The following is a 17484-nucleotide window of genomic DNA, read 5'->3' as shown; positions in this document are numbered from 1 at the left end:
TTGACTTGCATTCCACAGATTCAGGTGTCTGCAGTGTTGTTGTCTGCGACTTTGTTTGACACTCTGATGCGGAGACTGTAACATTGCAGATAAATGTTCACCGTAGTTTGGATCTTTGAGGAAAACTATTGACACTGCTGAACTTCCCTTGTTTCAATGGAAAGTTCTGTATCATGAGAATAATGACAGTACACAAGCATATTTAATCCCTGAAATGTTATCATGCTGTTAAAGGATCTGTTATTTCTTAGACATATGAAATCACTGCCAAACAGGGGTATCCATGTTGAGAATGTCTGTTCTCTGGCCAAATCTGGCTCTGGTTGAATAAATTTTCTTGTAGTTTGCAGTATCTTGCACTAGATTCAGAAACGAAAACCCTTTCAGACTAATGTTATCAATGAATAATTGATATGTAAAAGTGACAAGTTATGAGAGTAACTTGCATACTTTCCCTTCTGCCTGCATACAGGAGTAAGCAGAAATAATGGATGAGTAACAAGTAGTGATCTCCTGTATTTACTGTTTTTTTCTGGGAGTTAACCAATGCCTTAAAATTGTCAGATGTGACCAGGGCAGCTAATAAATCTTTAAGACTGGCAAAGTTCACGTTCGGAATTTCAGTAATAAATCAATTTTTTTCAAGAAGTAAGAGCATTTTAAATTTGGGTATGTTCCTACCATGCAGTTCAGAATCTCACATTCTCCAATCTCCTACATAGTAACATGAACCAGAGAGGGATGAAGTGACAGGGCATTGAAGTTGGTTCATTATGAGCTTCATCATCTGTGCACTTTAGCAGGTACTAGGTTTGTCAAATGAATGAAATGGTGAGACACGTAGGAAATAAATTCAGGTAAAATGTTCGCTGGAAAGCTTGACGGAAAGAAACGACTTGAGAGACCGTTATGTAAATGACAGGATAATATTAAACTTTCGGAAATAGGAAGAGCGTGAACTAAATTCATCTGATTCAGGAAAGTAACTGGTGGCAGGTTCCTGTAAACATAATACTGGGCCTAAAATTTTGGAAGTTTGTTGAGTAGCTGGTGATGCGACAACCTAAGGAAATGTGCTCAAAATTCTGTTCCACCATCGTATCGGTTGCTTTATGTAGAAGTTGCAACACCAAAATTGTTGTATCGCTTGTACCATTTGTCATTATGCTATTTATTTAAATAAATTAACAACCAGAAGAAAAAGAATCTTCTTTGTTATTTCTTCACGTAGCTAATGTATAGTAAGTGTTATCAGATTTTCGAAATTATTTGGCAACAAGACTGGTGATAAAACCGGACGGTGAGTCAGTTCCAAGCACTTTATTTTCTCACAACTAATTTTTTAGATCTCAGTATTACTCTACCGTCTTCTTATTCTTCAAACTGATCGCTTTCAAGAGTTTTACCACAGAATTATGCAAGCTAAAGGATTTCTTTAGTATTTTTATAGAGAGCTGTTTATAAGGACAAGGAATTGAATGACTGGCGCAGGCCCTCTGATGCGCCGTGCGGCCGGCTACATCAATACCACGCGATCAATATGGGCGCCGGTGGCGCAGGGAACTAAACAGTTGGTTCAGAGCCATCCGGGCCGCCACTCGATCATGCAGCCACCGCCGCGGAAGGTGAGTAAATTTTCGTATTAGGCACAAACTGGGTCAATTGCGTCCTTTTCAGTTCACACTTATTTTATATTGGACGTACTGCTTGTTGTGTTATGAACGTGAGACGTCGTAATACGGCGGAAGGCTGCATTCTTTCATCCCTCTCCGCGCCCTGCTCTGTCACATTAACAAGAAGTTTTTATACTGCAGCTCAACAATGGGTTTCATGCAACCTATTTTCATTCCCCACTAGCTGTTGGATTTGTATGGATTATATGCCGCTGGCCACATACCTCGTCTTAATGAAATACCCCTCCCCCCTCGCGCTTTCAAAATTCTTGAAATGAGCATTCCCAGATCTCGAATAATTTTGCCAATAATTTATCCATCTTTGGCAAGCTAAAGGAACTCTTAGGTCGCTTCTAACCTTTGAATGTATCACATTACGGAACTGAATAGCAATACGAAGTTCTGAAATGGTTCATGCAAGATTGGTACGTCCGTTTATGGGTAGTAGAATTGGGAACGGCTTCCGATACTACTGTTTTCCATCTTTTAGTCATAAGTTTGGAGATCTCTCTTCAGTACCACAGTTTGCCGAAAGACGTAGCTAGATCAGTTGTATCCATATTTCAGGGGAATTACGCCAAGTTCCTGAAGAACTTACATTCAGAGCAAGTGACGAAGCTGCAGGCCAAAAACCATCACGAATGTGAACTGCTGGAGGACATTCGGTGAGTACGATGAAAACAGTATAACTTTGACTGTTGGGTAAAGAATAAAGTTAGTACCGGCTGTTTCGCGAAAGGGAATGTTCATTCATTCAAAGAGAAGGCGGACATAACACCACCTTTTTATGGGGACATTTTGATCACTTTCTACTAAATTTTTGTTCCGAGCCCAGAAGGGAAACAAACGAAAGAAGCCCGTGGGGGGAGGGGGGGGGATGTAACTCGGAAAGGATTCTTTCCCGGACCTATGTCCGTTATTCTTTGCCGATATTTAAACGTGATATTCATTGAACATAATAAAACAGAACGACAATACAAACTGTGAGTCACATTTAACAGTGATGTATGGTCTGAAGCTATCACGGCGAATAAGTGTTAAGAACTCTTCTCGGGCTACCAGCATTGTTAGGCGGTTGAATGGAGCAGCGTTTCGAGAACAATCTTCGTCGTCCTCAGGATAATGAAGTTCTTCTCGGGCCTAACACGGCTGGTTACCCGAGAAGAATTGATTGTACGCAACAGTGAGTTTCTCTTTTACTTTGTGGAAAAAAATATCCCTGGGGAATCCTTTTGTAGCGCCCTCTGAATCGGACCTGTAATTTTACTGTTGCCATCAGTGCTCCATCGTCACATCACGTAAATCAGCTGTTCATTTATTCTATGGAAACGTGGATCACCAATTTTTAGATTAGCTGTCATCTCTATAAATGTTTTGCAACCATGCATCAAGTCGAAAATGCCCAATGGGCTTTTTGTGTGAGTGCGTGTATTGTATTTCACGTAGGTCTGTAATCGATTGAAATTTTATATGTAAGGAGTAGTGAAAATGTCAGTAATGTATAGTGCATGTTATTGTTCTGTCACCAATTTTCTGCCTACTCGTATTTTCGTGCAAATGATTTCAACTGAAATCGAAAGAATGTGTGTAACAAGATCCGGCATACAGGATTGTTTGCGAAGGTGTGACTTTCTCTCTTTTCAGAAGCTTCACTTTGAAGCGTTCAGCAATAGAGAAATCATACTCAGAGGTAAGTGCCACTGCCTCTGGCATCCTCCAGGTTTGAATTCACATTTTATTTTATCCCTCGCAAGGTAAGTTTTGATTTTAATTTGGCAACAACAGTGGAAAAATAAGTTATTTTGTTAAAGTGTTTCAGAGATTGTGGGTTCTTTTGCACAAGTACAGAAGCAGGATTATTTTATATTAAGCCCACTGGTGTTGTGTTGCTTGTTGGTGCTGAGGAAATGAACGTTTGAACAGATTGGAGCCTTGTAATAATTATGAAGGTTTTTCCAGAAAAAAATACCCCAATGAAAATGAGGCAAAGACACAGAAACTTATGCATGTTGCAGCAAGGAAGATGTTTTCTGTGAATCAGTCAAGAATTTGACTTTAATTAATAAATAAATTTGAATGGGACTATCCGCGTGGGATACGTGGCAGATAGAATGATCCCTGGTGTGCCACAGGTGTGACCAGTCATTACATTGTCGGTCTCTGCCTCCTGAAGCTTCAGGCGTGCCAAAAGCCTGTTGTGGATTGCTGCTTCGTGTGCTATCCTGGTCTCTTGGCACTTAGATTTTATTTTTAGTTCTCTGACAGTACAACTGCCACTTTTGTAGAATAATTAAACAGAAGGAATGTGATGAATTCAAGAAATACTTTATAATCTTCCAGGCACTGCTGAAGATATCCTCAGCATTCCTGAACAGAAAAATTCCTAACATTCCAGACATCAAGGTTGAGGGTGGAGAGGAAAAATGGTAAGCTTTTAGCAGGAATGTTCTTTGATGTGTCTTGGCATAAACTCATGATGTAATACACATGTTGTGTTCTCCAGGAACATGTGGAATGTGTGGCGCACGGTGCTAGAGGAGAATGAGAAGCTTGCTCGCGCACGTCTTGCTGCTGTTGAAGTGTTCCACCAGCAGATTGCAGATGATGCAAAGGTGCTGAAGGCCCACAAACTTCAGACTGCACGGAAGGTAGAAAAAAGACATACACGTACCATATCTTCAGTTCATGTTAGGTTACGTCTCACTTTCTCTTGATAGGTTCTGAAGTACTCGGTCATTTCTGCAGTATGCCTGCCATTGTAGGCTCCTTATACTCACAAGAGGAGCAGTTACTGCCATCTGTTTTTCCTTTCTGATACTTGATTTCTCGCGCAGAATAAATAAATAAACACATGAAGATTTCCGTCTTCTGGGTTGTTGCGCTGTGTAGTCTGGTCGATGTTAACCAACGATTCAGAGGTCATACTGCCTCCATCATCAGGGCCTGATGACAGAGGCAGTATGACCTCTGAAACGTTGGTTAACATCGACCAGACTACACAGCGCAACAACCCAGAAGACAGAAATCTTCATACTCATCGCCCTGATGACGGAGGCAGTATGACCTCTGAAACGTTGGTTAACATTGACCAGACTACACAGCGCAACAACCCAGAAGACAGAAATCTTCATACTCACCGCTGTGAGAACCTCAAGTCTTACAAATAAACACATGCTATATATGTTGCATGAAGCATGAGTCGTTACTTAAGAAAGCGTTTCTAGGTTGTTAATGCTTCATGTAAGCTATAAACATGTTACGCATCTGAAACTCATGGTAAGTAATGCATTCAGCCTCTGTCCATTGTCAAGAATGGGTTTCCCAGCTGATCTCTCAGCATTGCCTAAATTAACCCCTTTTGCTTATCTCTTAGGTAACTGTTACCAACTGTTACCTTGGTTTGAAATTAAATTAGGTTCTTATCAGATCAGTAAGCACTGAACTGTTGCTAACTGCATCACTGCCAAGACATCAGAGATGCAAAACTGGTGTATCAATGTGTTCAGTTGAGAGACTGTTTGCCACAATTGGACAGAAATTCTAGGTGATCAGATCTCCTGACTGGGGTGTTGTTTCTGGGACGTTGTTTTAAAGTGGACCATAGCGTTTGTCTCAGATTGTTTTCATTTTCATCATTTATATTCACCATATGACAATACATTTGATTCTACATTAACTTCAGCCACTGATAAAAGACCATGAAGTAAGTGGACAAAGAAATCACTTTGATGATATGTATGATGTTGAAAAGCCTTGTGCTCATCGTGTCTCTGTTTCTAGTCAGTGGAGCACCTCGTGGTCATTCAGAAAGAGCTGCAAACTTGTGTCCAGGACATTGACAAGACCAAGAAGTTGTACTTTGACGAGGAGCACAGCGCCCACGATGTGAGGGACAAGGAGGAGAAGTAAGTTGCTGGTTTGGTTTTGCAACTTTTATATCTACAAGCCAAAGTCGCAGTGAGATGTGCTATTGTCGAATGACACATTTATTTGCTACAGGTTGGAGAAAACGTCTAGTGATGCCAATGCGTAGAGGGAGCGCGGTATTAAAATGAAGCTGTTAAGATAGGCCTGCAGTGGACTTTCCTCTAGGATACACAGTTCTCCACATCAGATGCAGATGCAGAACACTGCCATCTATAATTCCATAAAAGGCAGATTTTTTTAAACACCTGAGTGTACTTTTACAGCTTGCTTCTTGTTTCCTTGTTGCAGGTTAAAGAAGAAAAAGGGCTCATTTTTACAGTCAATTACCTCCTTACAGAAAAACAGTGCTAAGGTAAAGTAACAATTTCTGGTGCACATCAGATTAAATGGAAGTCAGAAAGTCTTGTTGTGCTTTTAGATATTCACTGAGCTTTTTGCAAAATTCATATATGTCTAAATAAGCAGACATTTACCCGTAGATATGTTGTTAAGGTATATGATTATTAATCTGTAAGAGTAGACAGCACAAGTTTCCCACAAATGTAGCTTTGTATCTTATCTGAAAAAACAATTGACTAACTAGTGCTGAATCGCACATCAGTGATGATTACATCCTGTGGTGCAGGTGACGTCAAAACGGGAGGCTCTGGAGGAGAAATCAACCGGCGCACGAAATGACTATCTGTTGAGCCTTGCAGCTGCAAACGCACATCAGACACATTACTTTGTTGTGGATCTCCAGTCAACAATGCAGGTACTCTAAGTGAACCTCACAGATGCAACTGGTGGGAGGGTGTTGAGAGTTCTGGTTCTCTTCCCACAAGTCTGCATCTACAATCAGGAAAAGAGGAAGTGTTTCTTGGTCTCTCCTGGAGATATGGATGTTGAATTTTTTCAGCCAGCTTTATTGTTGTTTAATAATAATGGACACTTCGTAAAGGCCTGCATGAATTTCTGTACGTGGCAGTGACTGGTCGGAGAATTTCCAGCCAGCCACAAAACCACGTGAGGGATTTGACAGGGATATGTTTTGCATTAAGTTTAAGTTTATCGTGGATGCAGATGATGGAGAACAACGTGTATGAGAAGGTTGCTGAGTACCTCATGCTGATTGGACGTACAGAACTGCTCACGTGTTCAGCTACACAAACCTCCTTCACCAGGATACGGGATCAAGCTCAACAGGTGGGTGCTTTGTGCCATTTGGTGCTTGTCAGGTTTGCCGTCCATACAGTGCAATCAGTACTTCTCTCCCCATCGTGTGTTGCAGCTGACGCGGGAGTACAACCTGCAGTGTGTGTATCTGTTCTATCCTGTGCTGAAACAGCACATCCAGTATGAATTCGAACCTTGCGATAATGACACTGTGGACAAAATAACAGCTGACCATGCTTCTGCTGTGGTCAGTCTGAGCAAAGAAGCCAAACGCTGGGCGGCCCGCATCGCGCGAGAGACGAACAACGTTCGCGAGTACACAAGGAAACTGCACATCTTCCAGCAGCTGAGGGACTCGGGGCAGAAGGTGATGTGAGAGGTGTTGCAGATATTGTGGAATCGGATTGTTAGACTTATGGGTATGTTATTGCATTGTTCTCAATTCTCATGCCTTTTAACCATGTTTCTCTCTCTAGGTAGATCCAAATGATCAGAATGGCCCAGATCTGGAAACCAAAATTGAAGAGCTGAGGCAAGGAATTCGAAGATCAGAGGTTAGTACACCAGCAGCATGTACGGTCCACAAAAGACATTCATTGATTTTTGGGAAGTCATCTTTGTTCTTTGTAAGATTTGAGGTTTTCTCAGCGCTGAGAGAAATCTTCATCTTTGTGCTTTGTTTCCAGACAGCAAAGCTGAAGGCTGAGGCCCGGATAGAATGTCTGCGGTCCGGTGGAGGTAAGTGCTTGAAACTTATGTGGCACTTGGGCCTCCAAGTAGTGAGAACTAAGTTCTGCTCCTTTGTTGCAGTCAACGTGGATGAGTGGATGCAGGAGGTGGACAACCTGAGTGTGCAGGATATGCCTCGGTCTGCCAGCTCGCTGTCTGTTCGTACTGATGCCTCTGGAACAGGGGTCAGTTGTGTTGTCTTGAAAGACAGCTGCTCATATAATATTTTAAGCTTTCATGGTAACCAAATACAGTGAAGTCTTCTTGGCTCAGCAGCCACGTATGTTGGTAGTTGAGAGTCCGATGTTTTAGAGACTCTTTGTCTTCTGATAAGCGTCTTGACTGCCTATTGTATTTGCGCCCATGACTGGCTCTTGTAGCCCCAAATTCTTGTCTGCAAACAAACCAATGGGGAGAGTGGGTGGAGTCAGGTGATCAGTCACCCCCAGTTATCACACAGCCTGGACATACTGCACTACTGGTTGATCATTCCTTCTTTTGTTGCTTTATGACTTTTGAAGATGGCTGTCTCCTCGGTTGTTGCGCCATGAACATGACAATGCAATAACACATGCTTACATTGTAAGACAATCTGTTTTTATTTTTCGAACAAATATGATGATAGCCACTGCGTGTGTTGTGATGTTGCAGGAGCCCCCAGCTGCTGATTCACTGCATGACAGTGATGGTGATCTGACTGCAGTGGAGCGCCAAGGCAGTGAGTCTGAAGTGGCTGAGGATGAAAAGCCTGAGGTGGACGGAGAGTGGGGTTAGTGTGTTCACATCTCATTCAGTTATCTTATGACAAAGTAAAAGAATAATAAATGTTGACTGGTGTGTGATATTCATATGTGTACTTGCATGGCATTGCTGTTGTCATGGCCACAACCTACTTATGTGTGGTTATTTCAGCAGTACATGGTTTAGTTCCTCAAGGACATAAAACCAAATTTAAATGTGTGTTACTTTACTTATACAAAGAAAGTAAGTATGAATTAAATAAGTTTAAATGTTAGATTAGCAGGTATGATTTATGGGTGTAACAATAAAAGTCAGTTCTGGAATTTTATGATCCACCTATTTGCATTCAGAATGTCTAGGTAAAATTTTGGTGCATTTTGTTGATGTCATAAGTAGAAGTGAGCTTAATTCAAAAGGTCAGTTGCCATTATCTGTGTTGTTGGCAGCCGTGGTGGAGCAGGAGCGACAGAGGCTGGAACAGCTCACTGCTGGCTGGGATGACCCCACGCAAGTAGACTGGGGCCCTGATGATGGGGCACCTGAAGGAGAAGTGGATGTTGTGCAGCAGCCCCCAACCGTTGACATAACGATCGAGCCGGGACAGATGTACAAGTGCATAGCCCTGTACAATTACACAGTGAGTTAGCATCTACATATACTTCTGCTGGTGGGCTTGGTGCTGAAGTCTGTGAGACTGAGGTGTGCTGTGTTGTGCGGTGTAGGCCCAGAACCCAGATGAACTCAGCATTGTGGAGAATGAGCAGCTGGAGGTGGTGGGTGAAGGTGATGGTGATGGATGGCTGCGTGCTCGCAACTACCGTGGGGAGGAGGGTTACGTGCCCCACAACTACCTGGATGTGGATCATGATGATCAGTGCGCTCAAGTGGGGGGCTCCAGCTACCAGCTGGTATCTCAGATATCATTCAGTTCTGTGGACTACACAGTGGATGAGCCTGAGGACATGAAGACTCAAGACGAGCCAGCTGTTGAACAAGATGGTGATTTATATTGCCTTATTCACAACTGTTTGTACACATTAAATAATTCTAATCAAACTTTAAAGTAGATCAACAGTAGTGTTCCCTCCACTGATACCACATGATTTGATCACACTCTCTTTTCTGAAAATCAAGCGAAAGTGAAGTTGTAATTAAGAGGAGAATCATTCATTATGCGAGGGAATAGAGAGAAACCACAACACAAAAAAGATTTTAATTAATATCCACTACCTGCAAGTTCATCGCCCTCGGTGGACTACTGGTTAGCCTACTCGCCACTGGACCCAAGGTTCACGGGTTCAATCCCAGCCGAGGTCGATGGATTTTTAAGGGTGATAAAAATCCGTAGCACAACTTCCTTCGGAGGGAAAGTAAAGCCGGCGGTCCCATGTCGTAGATTTACGGCATGTAAAAGAACCTTGCGAGCGAGATGTTTCGCAAACAAAATTCAGTGGCCATTTCTCACCCAAGTCTCTCCTGATTCACTGATTCACTGCTAGATGGCTCTTGCAGTCAAATCAGGAGTGAGTAGAAATTGTGCAGTCAGTGGGCTAGTCACTCACTACTCATAAATGTATGCTTTAAAGACTATGAAACCTCCGATAGGAGGCCCTATGCTCCACTTAGGAGTTACAGGAAATAACTTAACTTAACCTGCAAGTTTGGTGACTAGCACACCGGGGTCAGGTATTTTTATTTTTTCCATCACATCCAGCTGACCTGTTGTCAAATTTGCATCATATTCTTGGCGCTGATGGCTCTTTCTCTCTGGACAAAGCAACTGGAATCTGAAGCCGACTGCTTAGCTACATCAAGTGCTAATATTAAGAATGCATGAAGTTGCACCTGTATGGAATTTTAGAAATTGGAACAGGTGATAGGAGTTTCCACCTTTAACTACTGGAAAGTCTGATGTCGATCAGAATAAAACTTTATTGTTAATCGTCTCTTGTATTCATTCAGTGAATCAAAGAGGAGTTATTTCATGTGTACAGAGGGATGAACATTCATGGCTTTGGAATCCCAGATATTATACAGCACATTTATAGTTGTGTTATTGGTGCACAGGTTTGGAAAGTTACTGCCTCGCTTTGTATGACTATGAAGCCACCTGTCCAGAGGAATTGTCATTCACTGAGGGCCAAGTGATCCGGGTCTTGAGGAAAGTGGTCCATGTAGTTGATGATGGCTGGTGGGAGGGTGAGCTGGATGGCCGCACTGGACTCTTCCCTTCTCTGGTTGTGGAGGAGTGTCGTGAGGATGGCGAGCCCCTAACACCTCAAGTAATATGCACCATTATGGCTAACCTCACATTCATCCTTCCATCTCAGTCTCAAATGTCCTAGCAGTTTCTTATGCCTTAAGTCAGGAGTTCTTGACCTTTTTTGCTGGCGTGCCACTAATTTGAATTTAACATATTAAATGTACCACTAAAGAAATGCGTTCAGGGAAAACTGTTATTTATGTTAATATTAACTTTTGATTTTCTTACTTGGTCTGCGTACCTCTCTACATTGGCTCGCATACCACCAGTGGTATGCATACCATAGGTTGGGAAATGCTGCCTTAAGTGTTATGTGTGACTGTAATTAATACTGTGATACAAAATCTGAAAAGATACAGTACCAAAGCCAACAATAAATTTGTTGAACCTAGTCAACAATATGAACACCCCTTTCCTTTAATCATCTGTCTTCATCTTCCAAGTACACATTTTCCAAGAGATTGATTAATATTCCAGTGTTCTGTTTTTGTGTATGAATCTGCTACCTTTGCCTTTGCTACAGGACGAAGATGAGACACCAGGGTCAGCCCCGCCTGTGTTCACGCCGCCAGATGTGCCTACATTCCTACTGGGTCCCCAGCAGGTCATCGTCACGCAGCCCACCCCTATCATTGACCAGCCATCACCAAAACGTAACAATGACGCCAGTTTTATGAGGTTTTCATGGCTGTGTAAATTTGGATTGTGGTGTGGCTTGTGACGCCGTGTAGTCTTGTAGGTGGTTACCGTCATTTTGGAGGAACTTGTTTCTTTCATCTGATCTGGAATCTGTCAGATCTGGAATGTTAGTAACAAGCTGTAAGACTACACAGTGTCATAACCCAGAAGACTGGCATATGTGGTGAATATTTACATACTAGCGCGTTATCACATTGATAGTGCAGCACCAATTCAAAACTCAGTGGAAAGTCTTCATTTTATATATGAACTACACTACTTTCAGATTGTGTAGAGTCTGATTATAACACTAAGCTTAATTACCAAACACAGCAATGCATATAATGACTCTTTTTCAATGATTAATTTGTATTAATCATAAAATTCATAAAATTCAGGTTCTGGGACCAAATGGATGTGACATCAGATGCGTTTGCTATTTATAATTGGTGTGGCACCACACAGCGATTGCCAGTCATTGAAACAGTAGAGGACATGCGAGCTTCTATAGGTGTAGGCGAACTGGACTGATTCATTGATTTAAGTTCATTGAACTGAGATGACTTTTGTAAATATTCAGCAAAAACTTAAATAGTAAAATTAATTACTCTTAACCTAAATGCCAGTTGTGACATTTCCTTTGCACTAAGCTGAAAGGGTTATAGTATGATTCAGTTACTAGATACCTGCACCAGAGTGAGGCACATCCTAAGTCATTCATAATTGTGTGGGTGAGCCTTGTGTCACAGCGTAGAATTGGAAAAAGGAATATGGGAAAATGGTTGGTCCATCCACAGCTTGCGAATATTTAATTAAAAGGATAAGGACCACAACAGTTTTGGCCATCACGAACTTGTTATGTCTTGTTATTCAAGTAATGGTATGTTATTCTTTTAATTACGCAGGATAAATGACCACTGCAGGTAAGTCGGCTCTGAATGCTAACTAACTTCACACAAACTGTCCTATTTATGCAGCAGACGCACAGCCACCTGACTCATCTCCTTCTGCAGAGGCCGGATTTGAGATGCAGCTGAGTGATGGGAAGTATGAGCAATACGACAGCCAGTTCCAGGGGTCTGCCCCGCCCGCCATCACAGGTACACGCACTTGACACTATTATACAGCATTATCGTATCAGAAATGCAGTTCACTGGCTGCAAATGAAATGTTTAAGCCCCTGTAATGTCATTGTTTGGTAACATCTTCGTGTTTCTTGTACCGGCTGCTTTTCCAGTGGATGAATGCCCCACCATCTCGATTGACGATGAGGAGGAGGAGGAGGTATGTAGTTTTGTACCATTCATCATTGTAATGCTCTTCTTAAAGCAAATTTCATGATACTTATAGCTGATCAAAGGAAACAGTCAAAATTACAACAGCTGAAAGATATCAGCCAAGAGAAATAGATTAACCCAAGACAGAGTTCTTCACAAGCCTGCTGTAAGTCATTATAATTTTTATTCTCAGTTCTTTCTTACAAATATAACAGTCAAGGCATTCGGGAATTAGTGACATGATAAATTAAGTGCCCGTAAGTGTGCCTCATGTCCCCTGCACTACATATTTGTATTTTATTATGACACAGTTTTGTTCTGTTCATGTCTGGTGAAAGAAATAGAAAGTAGACCAGACATATCAGATAATTTTTTGGGGAAAAATTTTAATTTATTCAGTTTATTATACCAGTTTTTAATATGAAAGTATCTTATTTTTATATTGAAACAGATGTTAGCCCTGATAGTCCAGCCCCCAAGCAGAAGGTTGTGCTGGTGAAGTGGCTTGCTTGTGGAAATATTTGGAGGAGTATGATCTGAGGCAGAACTAGTTGGTCTGTTAGAAGCAAATAGTGGAAATGTCTGTCCACTGAGATGCACCTTTCTGTATCAGATGTTCAGCAAACTGGGCCCTGGTTATTGCTTGTGCCTGCCTCTTCTTTTCAGCTGTCGGTTATTCTTCACTGAAGGCCTCCTATAGGAGATGCAGATGCAGGTGGGAGGGTTCCAGATGCTGGGTTGGCAATCACAGTGTCCATGGTGGATACTAGTTCTTGAGGGGCTGTACACAATAAGGAATTCTTGTTGCCTGGTCACCTGAAGACACAAATAGAACCCATGTCTGATACAAGGTGGTTTTAGTGCGTAAAAAGTCTAAATCCGAAAGAAAAATAGTCTTACACATTGTGTCATGCCATCATTAGATATCTCACCATTCATCTCCAAATGATGAACTTCTCGCATTTGTGGAAGTGAGCAAAAGCTTTGCTTGATGTCGGGTGTAAAGCCTATTTTTGCCGATCCTGCATGACATGTGTTGTGTGTGCTCCTAGCTGAGTGTGTGACAGAAGGGAAAGTGTTTCTGTTAGGTATCCAAGAAAAAGGTTTTGTTCTCTTTGTTTCTGGGATGACAGTGTTCATATATCTAATATGACTGAAGACCCAGTTGTCATAAAATTAAGAGTCTTTGACTGATGTTGTGAGCAAATCTAAGTTTAGTTCATTGATCTCCGTATGGATATTTGTTACAGCTTTCCATGTCAACTGTTACAGGTATTCACACAAGATGAAGCACCAGTACAACCAGAAATTTATGCTGAGGGTGGCAAACCTGAATCGCCACCCCTCCAAGATGACAGTTTTGGTCTTGGCGTGGCTCAGATCGTTATTACCGCCGCGACCCCTATGGTCGAAGAACCAGAACAGCCATTCCCCCCTCCGCCTTCAGAAGAGGAAGTAAAAGCATCAGAGCAGACAGAGGAGGTTGACCAGAACTCAGTGGAGGAGCCGTCATTATCTGAGGATGTGACGGTGGCTGAGGTCGCAGAAGAACCGGATGATCCGACGGACTCGGCCCCGTTCCCAATCAGCAGCAGCACCGGGAGCGAAGAGGACACGTATACGGGGCCCAGCACAGCCGAGAATTCACAGAGTCAGCCTGCTGAGCAGCCTGAGACAAGTGCGAGCAGTACGGCAGTGGGTCCGGAAAGCATCCCGGATGAACTCGAGCCGCACCAGCTGGCTCAGTTGCAAGATCTAAAAGAATCAAACGCTTAAGCAGTATCACAGCCAGGCTTCTGTCACACGTGGCGAGTGACTCACTGGGCCAAGCGGCAGGTTACGTTGAGTAAGCTCCTTCAGAAGTTTTGCAGTAGCACGTTACAAGAACCACAGACTTGTGCCTTTTTACAAGAAATAACTGCACTTCTGGTATGTTTAGAAATTCCTCTCTCTCTGTTGTTTGGCAGTGATCACGCAACCTTGTGTGGCATTAACCTTGTAAGTTAATATTTTATATAGTACAGAACTGTTGTACAGTGTATATTCTGCATCATGTTGTCTGTTAGATCACATCCAGGTAGAGCGAGGATATTTTCAGCAGTAGCTCCTTCATTATTGCATAACGATTTACCTATATTTTTGTTGCTCCTTCATTTCACATCGAGGACATCTGAATAATTTATCTTGAAAGCTGAAAGTAAAATTTTTATTTCCATTTTGTGGAAAGAATAGCATTCTTCAGTCCTAAGGGCTTTTCATTCATTTTTTTTTTTTCCTAACATGTTATACATCCTTCTTAGACATGGAGTCTGGCATGAAGGTCCTCGTCACATAGACCATGACAAACAAGAGATCTCTCGTTCTTCTGAATTTTTATCACAGTTATGAAGTGAAAATTGGTCTTTCATGGCTTAGATCAGTATTTTTGGTAGCATGCCATATGATAATCAGTAGACTAAATAAGTAGAAGGTACTACTTGCTCAAATATTTTTACTTATGTAAACATTTTATATAATTTCTCCTTTTATTTTTCTCTAGGTATTTCAGTATTAAATTCTTAGGTCATATTACATATTGCATGTAGTAAATCATAAGGCACATTACACCTTCCCCTTGTTTTAAACATTATGTGGTAATGGGTATACTTATTGCGTTGGACTTATTCATTTTATACCACAATGTTTTGAAAGTTGGTTCTTCTTCGGTCTTTAGGTGACCAGGTGGAGGACAAGTCTACTCTGTTGGGCTTTATGGTTGAGCTGCTCCGAATCTTTGTCACCTGAAGATGGAAGCAGAACCAAATTTCAAAACATTGTGGTTTAAAGGCACTTAGACAGTGGATAAGTCCAGCAGAATAATTATACTCAATGTACTACAGCATTGTCAGAGACATTTGAACTTTTTGACAGGTTTTTTAGTTTCATTTTAATGCGCTGTACACTTTCACACTGAGTTCAGTTTCAGTTGCCAGAGCGCCACTTTATTTGGTCGCAATGTTTTAGGTACATGGCAGTTGGTGTTATAGATATTCTTTGGTCTGTTTGTGGTTGTCATGGTGCTGATGTTGCGCGTTCCTAGGAATCAAGAGTTCTTCACTTATGTTTGATATTCTAGAATACTAACTATTGTTTATAAATATCAGTAGACTTTCCAAAATGAGAAATGTTTATTTATGTTGACTTTGAGAAAAAACACGCATTTCAATAAGAGGGCATGTCCTTGGTGACTGTGACAATATTCAGGTTGGTACTACTGCAACATCTGTTCTGTCTCCTCTCAGCCGTGCCTTCTCATCACAAAGAAGTATTGTCTGTTGTGTTAGAATCCTTAGTATGCTGGACCTGGCAAAATCCTTATCATCCGCTGCACAGGGAGTTCTGTGACATCACAGTAAACGTGATTTCTGACAGAAAGTTGATTTGAGTGGGACAAATACTGATACTACCGTTAAGGCTTGTTCCCACAGATGAGATTCAAATGCTAAACATTGTTTCATATCATGCGGTGTATTCAGTGTCACAGTACGTATAAAGCAATTCAGTGCTCTGCCCTCTGATCTAGTTCGTGGGTTATGATAACTTGTATATAGCGCAGAAGTGGTCTCTGGCCACTGCTGTCGTTGCTTGGCAACTGTATCCTCTCTCGTAAGTGATCACTATGTAGGATTCTGGTGAGTGTGAATATATATTCATAAGATTGTGATAATACTTGAGTGTGTGAATGTGTTACATGCAAGATGGGTTTTGAGGCAGTAGTGTCTCTTAACATAGTGTGTATAAATAACATTTTTACTCATGATTTTATCACTGAACCACACTGCATGATAAATGTTTTACCCCACATACAAACCTTGATGGTAGTAACGTGTATCAACTGAAGTAGACTCAGTATAGTAATACGTGCAGTCTGCAGTGTTTGTAAAGCTACCGCCATGTCCAGTGTGCCAGTTTATTCGCACAATGTAGTAGTAGCGTGAAGCAGCATACCAGCACTTCTGGTCTGGCCAATAATACTTGTCTTTATACTTCCCTGTACAGGGTGGGCCTTACCACACCTTTTTATACTTCAGAATGACATTTGCCCACTTTTGCTCTAGAACTAGTGTAGATCATGTAATTGTGTCACAGTAGTATGTTCCCTTGTCAACAGAGATGACACAGCTGGTTTAAATTTGATGAGGAATTTTTATTGTAGTATGTCAGTAGATCATCTTACCTGGTTCACATTGGGCATCTTTTGAAGGTACCCTCCCCTATATGTATACTCTTGTCCTGTCACATGAAATGACTGTGTAAATTGACACTGATCACAATTGTTAATCATGAGAAACAATGAAAATTCCAGGTCAGATTTGAACCACCCTCATCCTAAGGCACAGCTACTGACTCCCTTTCTTCACCTGCCTCTCTCTAACAGCAAAGTGCAATTGTTTTGTTTCACAATATACGTGCACCTTGCAGGGCTGGGGCAGGTATCAGACAGGCCTACAGCTGCTTGCTTCCTTACCTCCTGGTATGCATAAATGTAATTACCGAGAGTGTGTGGAAATATAAGTAATGTTAATCAACGTGCATTATACGTGTGTCCTCTGACATGTCCCCTCTCTCACGTCTGTCTTCCAAATTACTGGTGCCATGATTAAATTAATATTGTGATGTCCGAGTTGCACACAAAGACATTTGGAAATCCTTGTGCTGGGATGAGAGGAAATGATTTTCTACTTTGAGGCATTCTTTACGAAAACTGGAATATTTCACGCAGACCTATCCATGCATGTCTGTGGTCTATAGTCAGATGAATCAAGAAGTTGAGGGGGGACTATAAGGACACTGCTGATATCCACAATTAAATGAATGGTGATTAGTGCAAAAGAAGAGGAGGAAAATGCTACAATTAGGCTGTGTCTTTAAACTCCAGAGGATACGTGACAAATGAGTAAAGTGTGTATTGGAAAGTCTGCAACCCATCTGACGTTACATTCTTGGAAAGCAATTCTAGAGAGTTTTGACAGCTGGTTTTCATCAAGATTTGAACTAGATT

The 17484-nt window shown here is 41.6% G+C and overlaps 1 protein-coding gene across 5 annotated transcripts; it reads left to right on the top strand.

The window, feature by feature from the left end:
* Positions 1-1528: 1528 nt before the first annotated feature.
* Positions 1529-17011, top strand: nwk (FCH and double SH3 domains nervous wreck). 5 transcript variants are annotated; one of them, XR_002545889.2, is made up of 22 exons: positions 1529-1625; positions 2241-2338; positions 3318-3363; positions 4014-4099; positions 4177-4321; positions 5454-5578; positions 5889-5952; positions 6226-6354; positions 6663-6785; positions 6871-7122; positions 7232-7309; positions 7442-7493; positions 7566-7669; positions 8136-8253; positions 8672-8862; positions 8948-9224; positions 10293-10507; positions 11012-11141; positions 12144-12266; positions 12404-12450; positions 13110-13294; positions 13716-13797. XR_002545889.2 is itself a non-coding variant. In XM_022080621.2 (21 exons), the coding sequence occupies exons 1-21, from the start codon at positions 1605-1607 to the stop codon at positions 14217-14219; spliced, it is 2928 nt and encodes a 975-aa protein (XP_021936313.2). In that variant the 5' UTR covers positions 1529-1604; the 3' UTR covers positions 14220-17011. The 5 variants fall into 5 exon arrangements, 4 of the variants coding, with proteins under 4 accessions (XP_021936313.2, XP_021936317.2, XP_021936314.1 ...); XM_022080621.2 differs by lacking the exon at positions 13110-13294 and having other exon boundaries at positions 13716-17011; XM_022080625.2 differs by lacking the exons at positions 12404-12450; positions 13110-13294.
* The last annotated feature ends 473 nt before the right edge of the window (positions 17012-17484 follow it).

This window comes from Zootermopsis nevadensis, unplaced genomic scaffold (assembly GCF_977971745.1).
Source record: "Zootermopsis nevadensis isolate Lab colony 2312 unplaced genomic scaffold, Znev_1.0 Znev_ptg000003l, whole genome shotgun sequence".
Lineage (NCBI taxonomy): Eukaryota > Metazoa > Arthropoda > Insecta > Blattodea > Termopsidae > Zootermopsis > Zootermopsis nevadensis.
This window is presented reverse-complemented; position numbering and strand designations above follow the sequence as displayed.

What these genes read in the sequence shown, in the direction of transcription:
- nwk (XM_022080621.2), top strand. Translation starts at nt 1,605, where the DNA reads ATGCAGCCACCGCCGCGGAAG. An exon ending in GTGAGGGACAAGGAGGAGAA is followed by an intron (nt 5,579 to 5,888) that starts GTAAGTTGCTGG and finishes TCCTTGTTGCAG; the next exon opens with GTTAAAGAAGAAAAAGGGCT. An exon ending in TAGCCCTGTACAATTACACA is followed by an intron (nt 8,863 to 8,947) that starts GTGAGTTAGCAT and finishes TGTGCGGTGTAG; the next exon opens with GCCCAGAACCCAGATGAACT.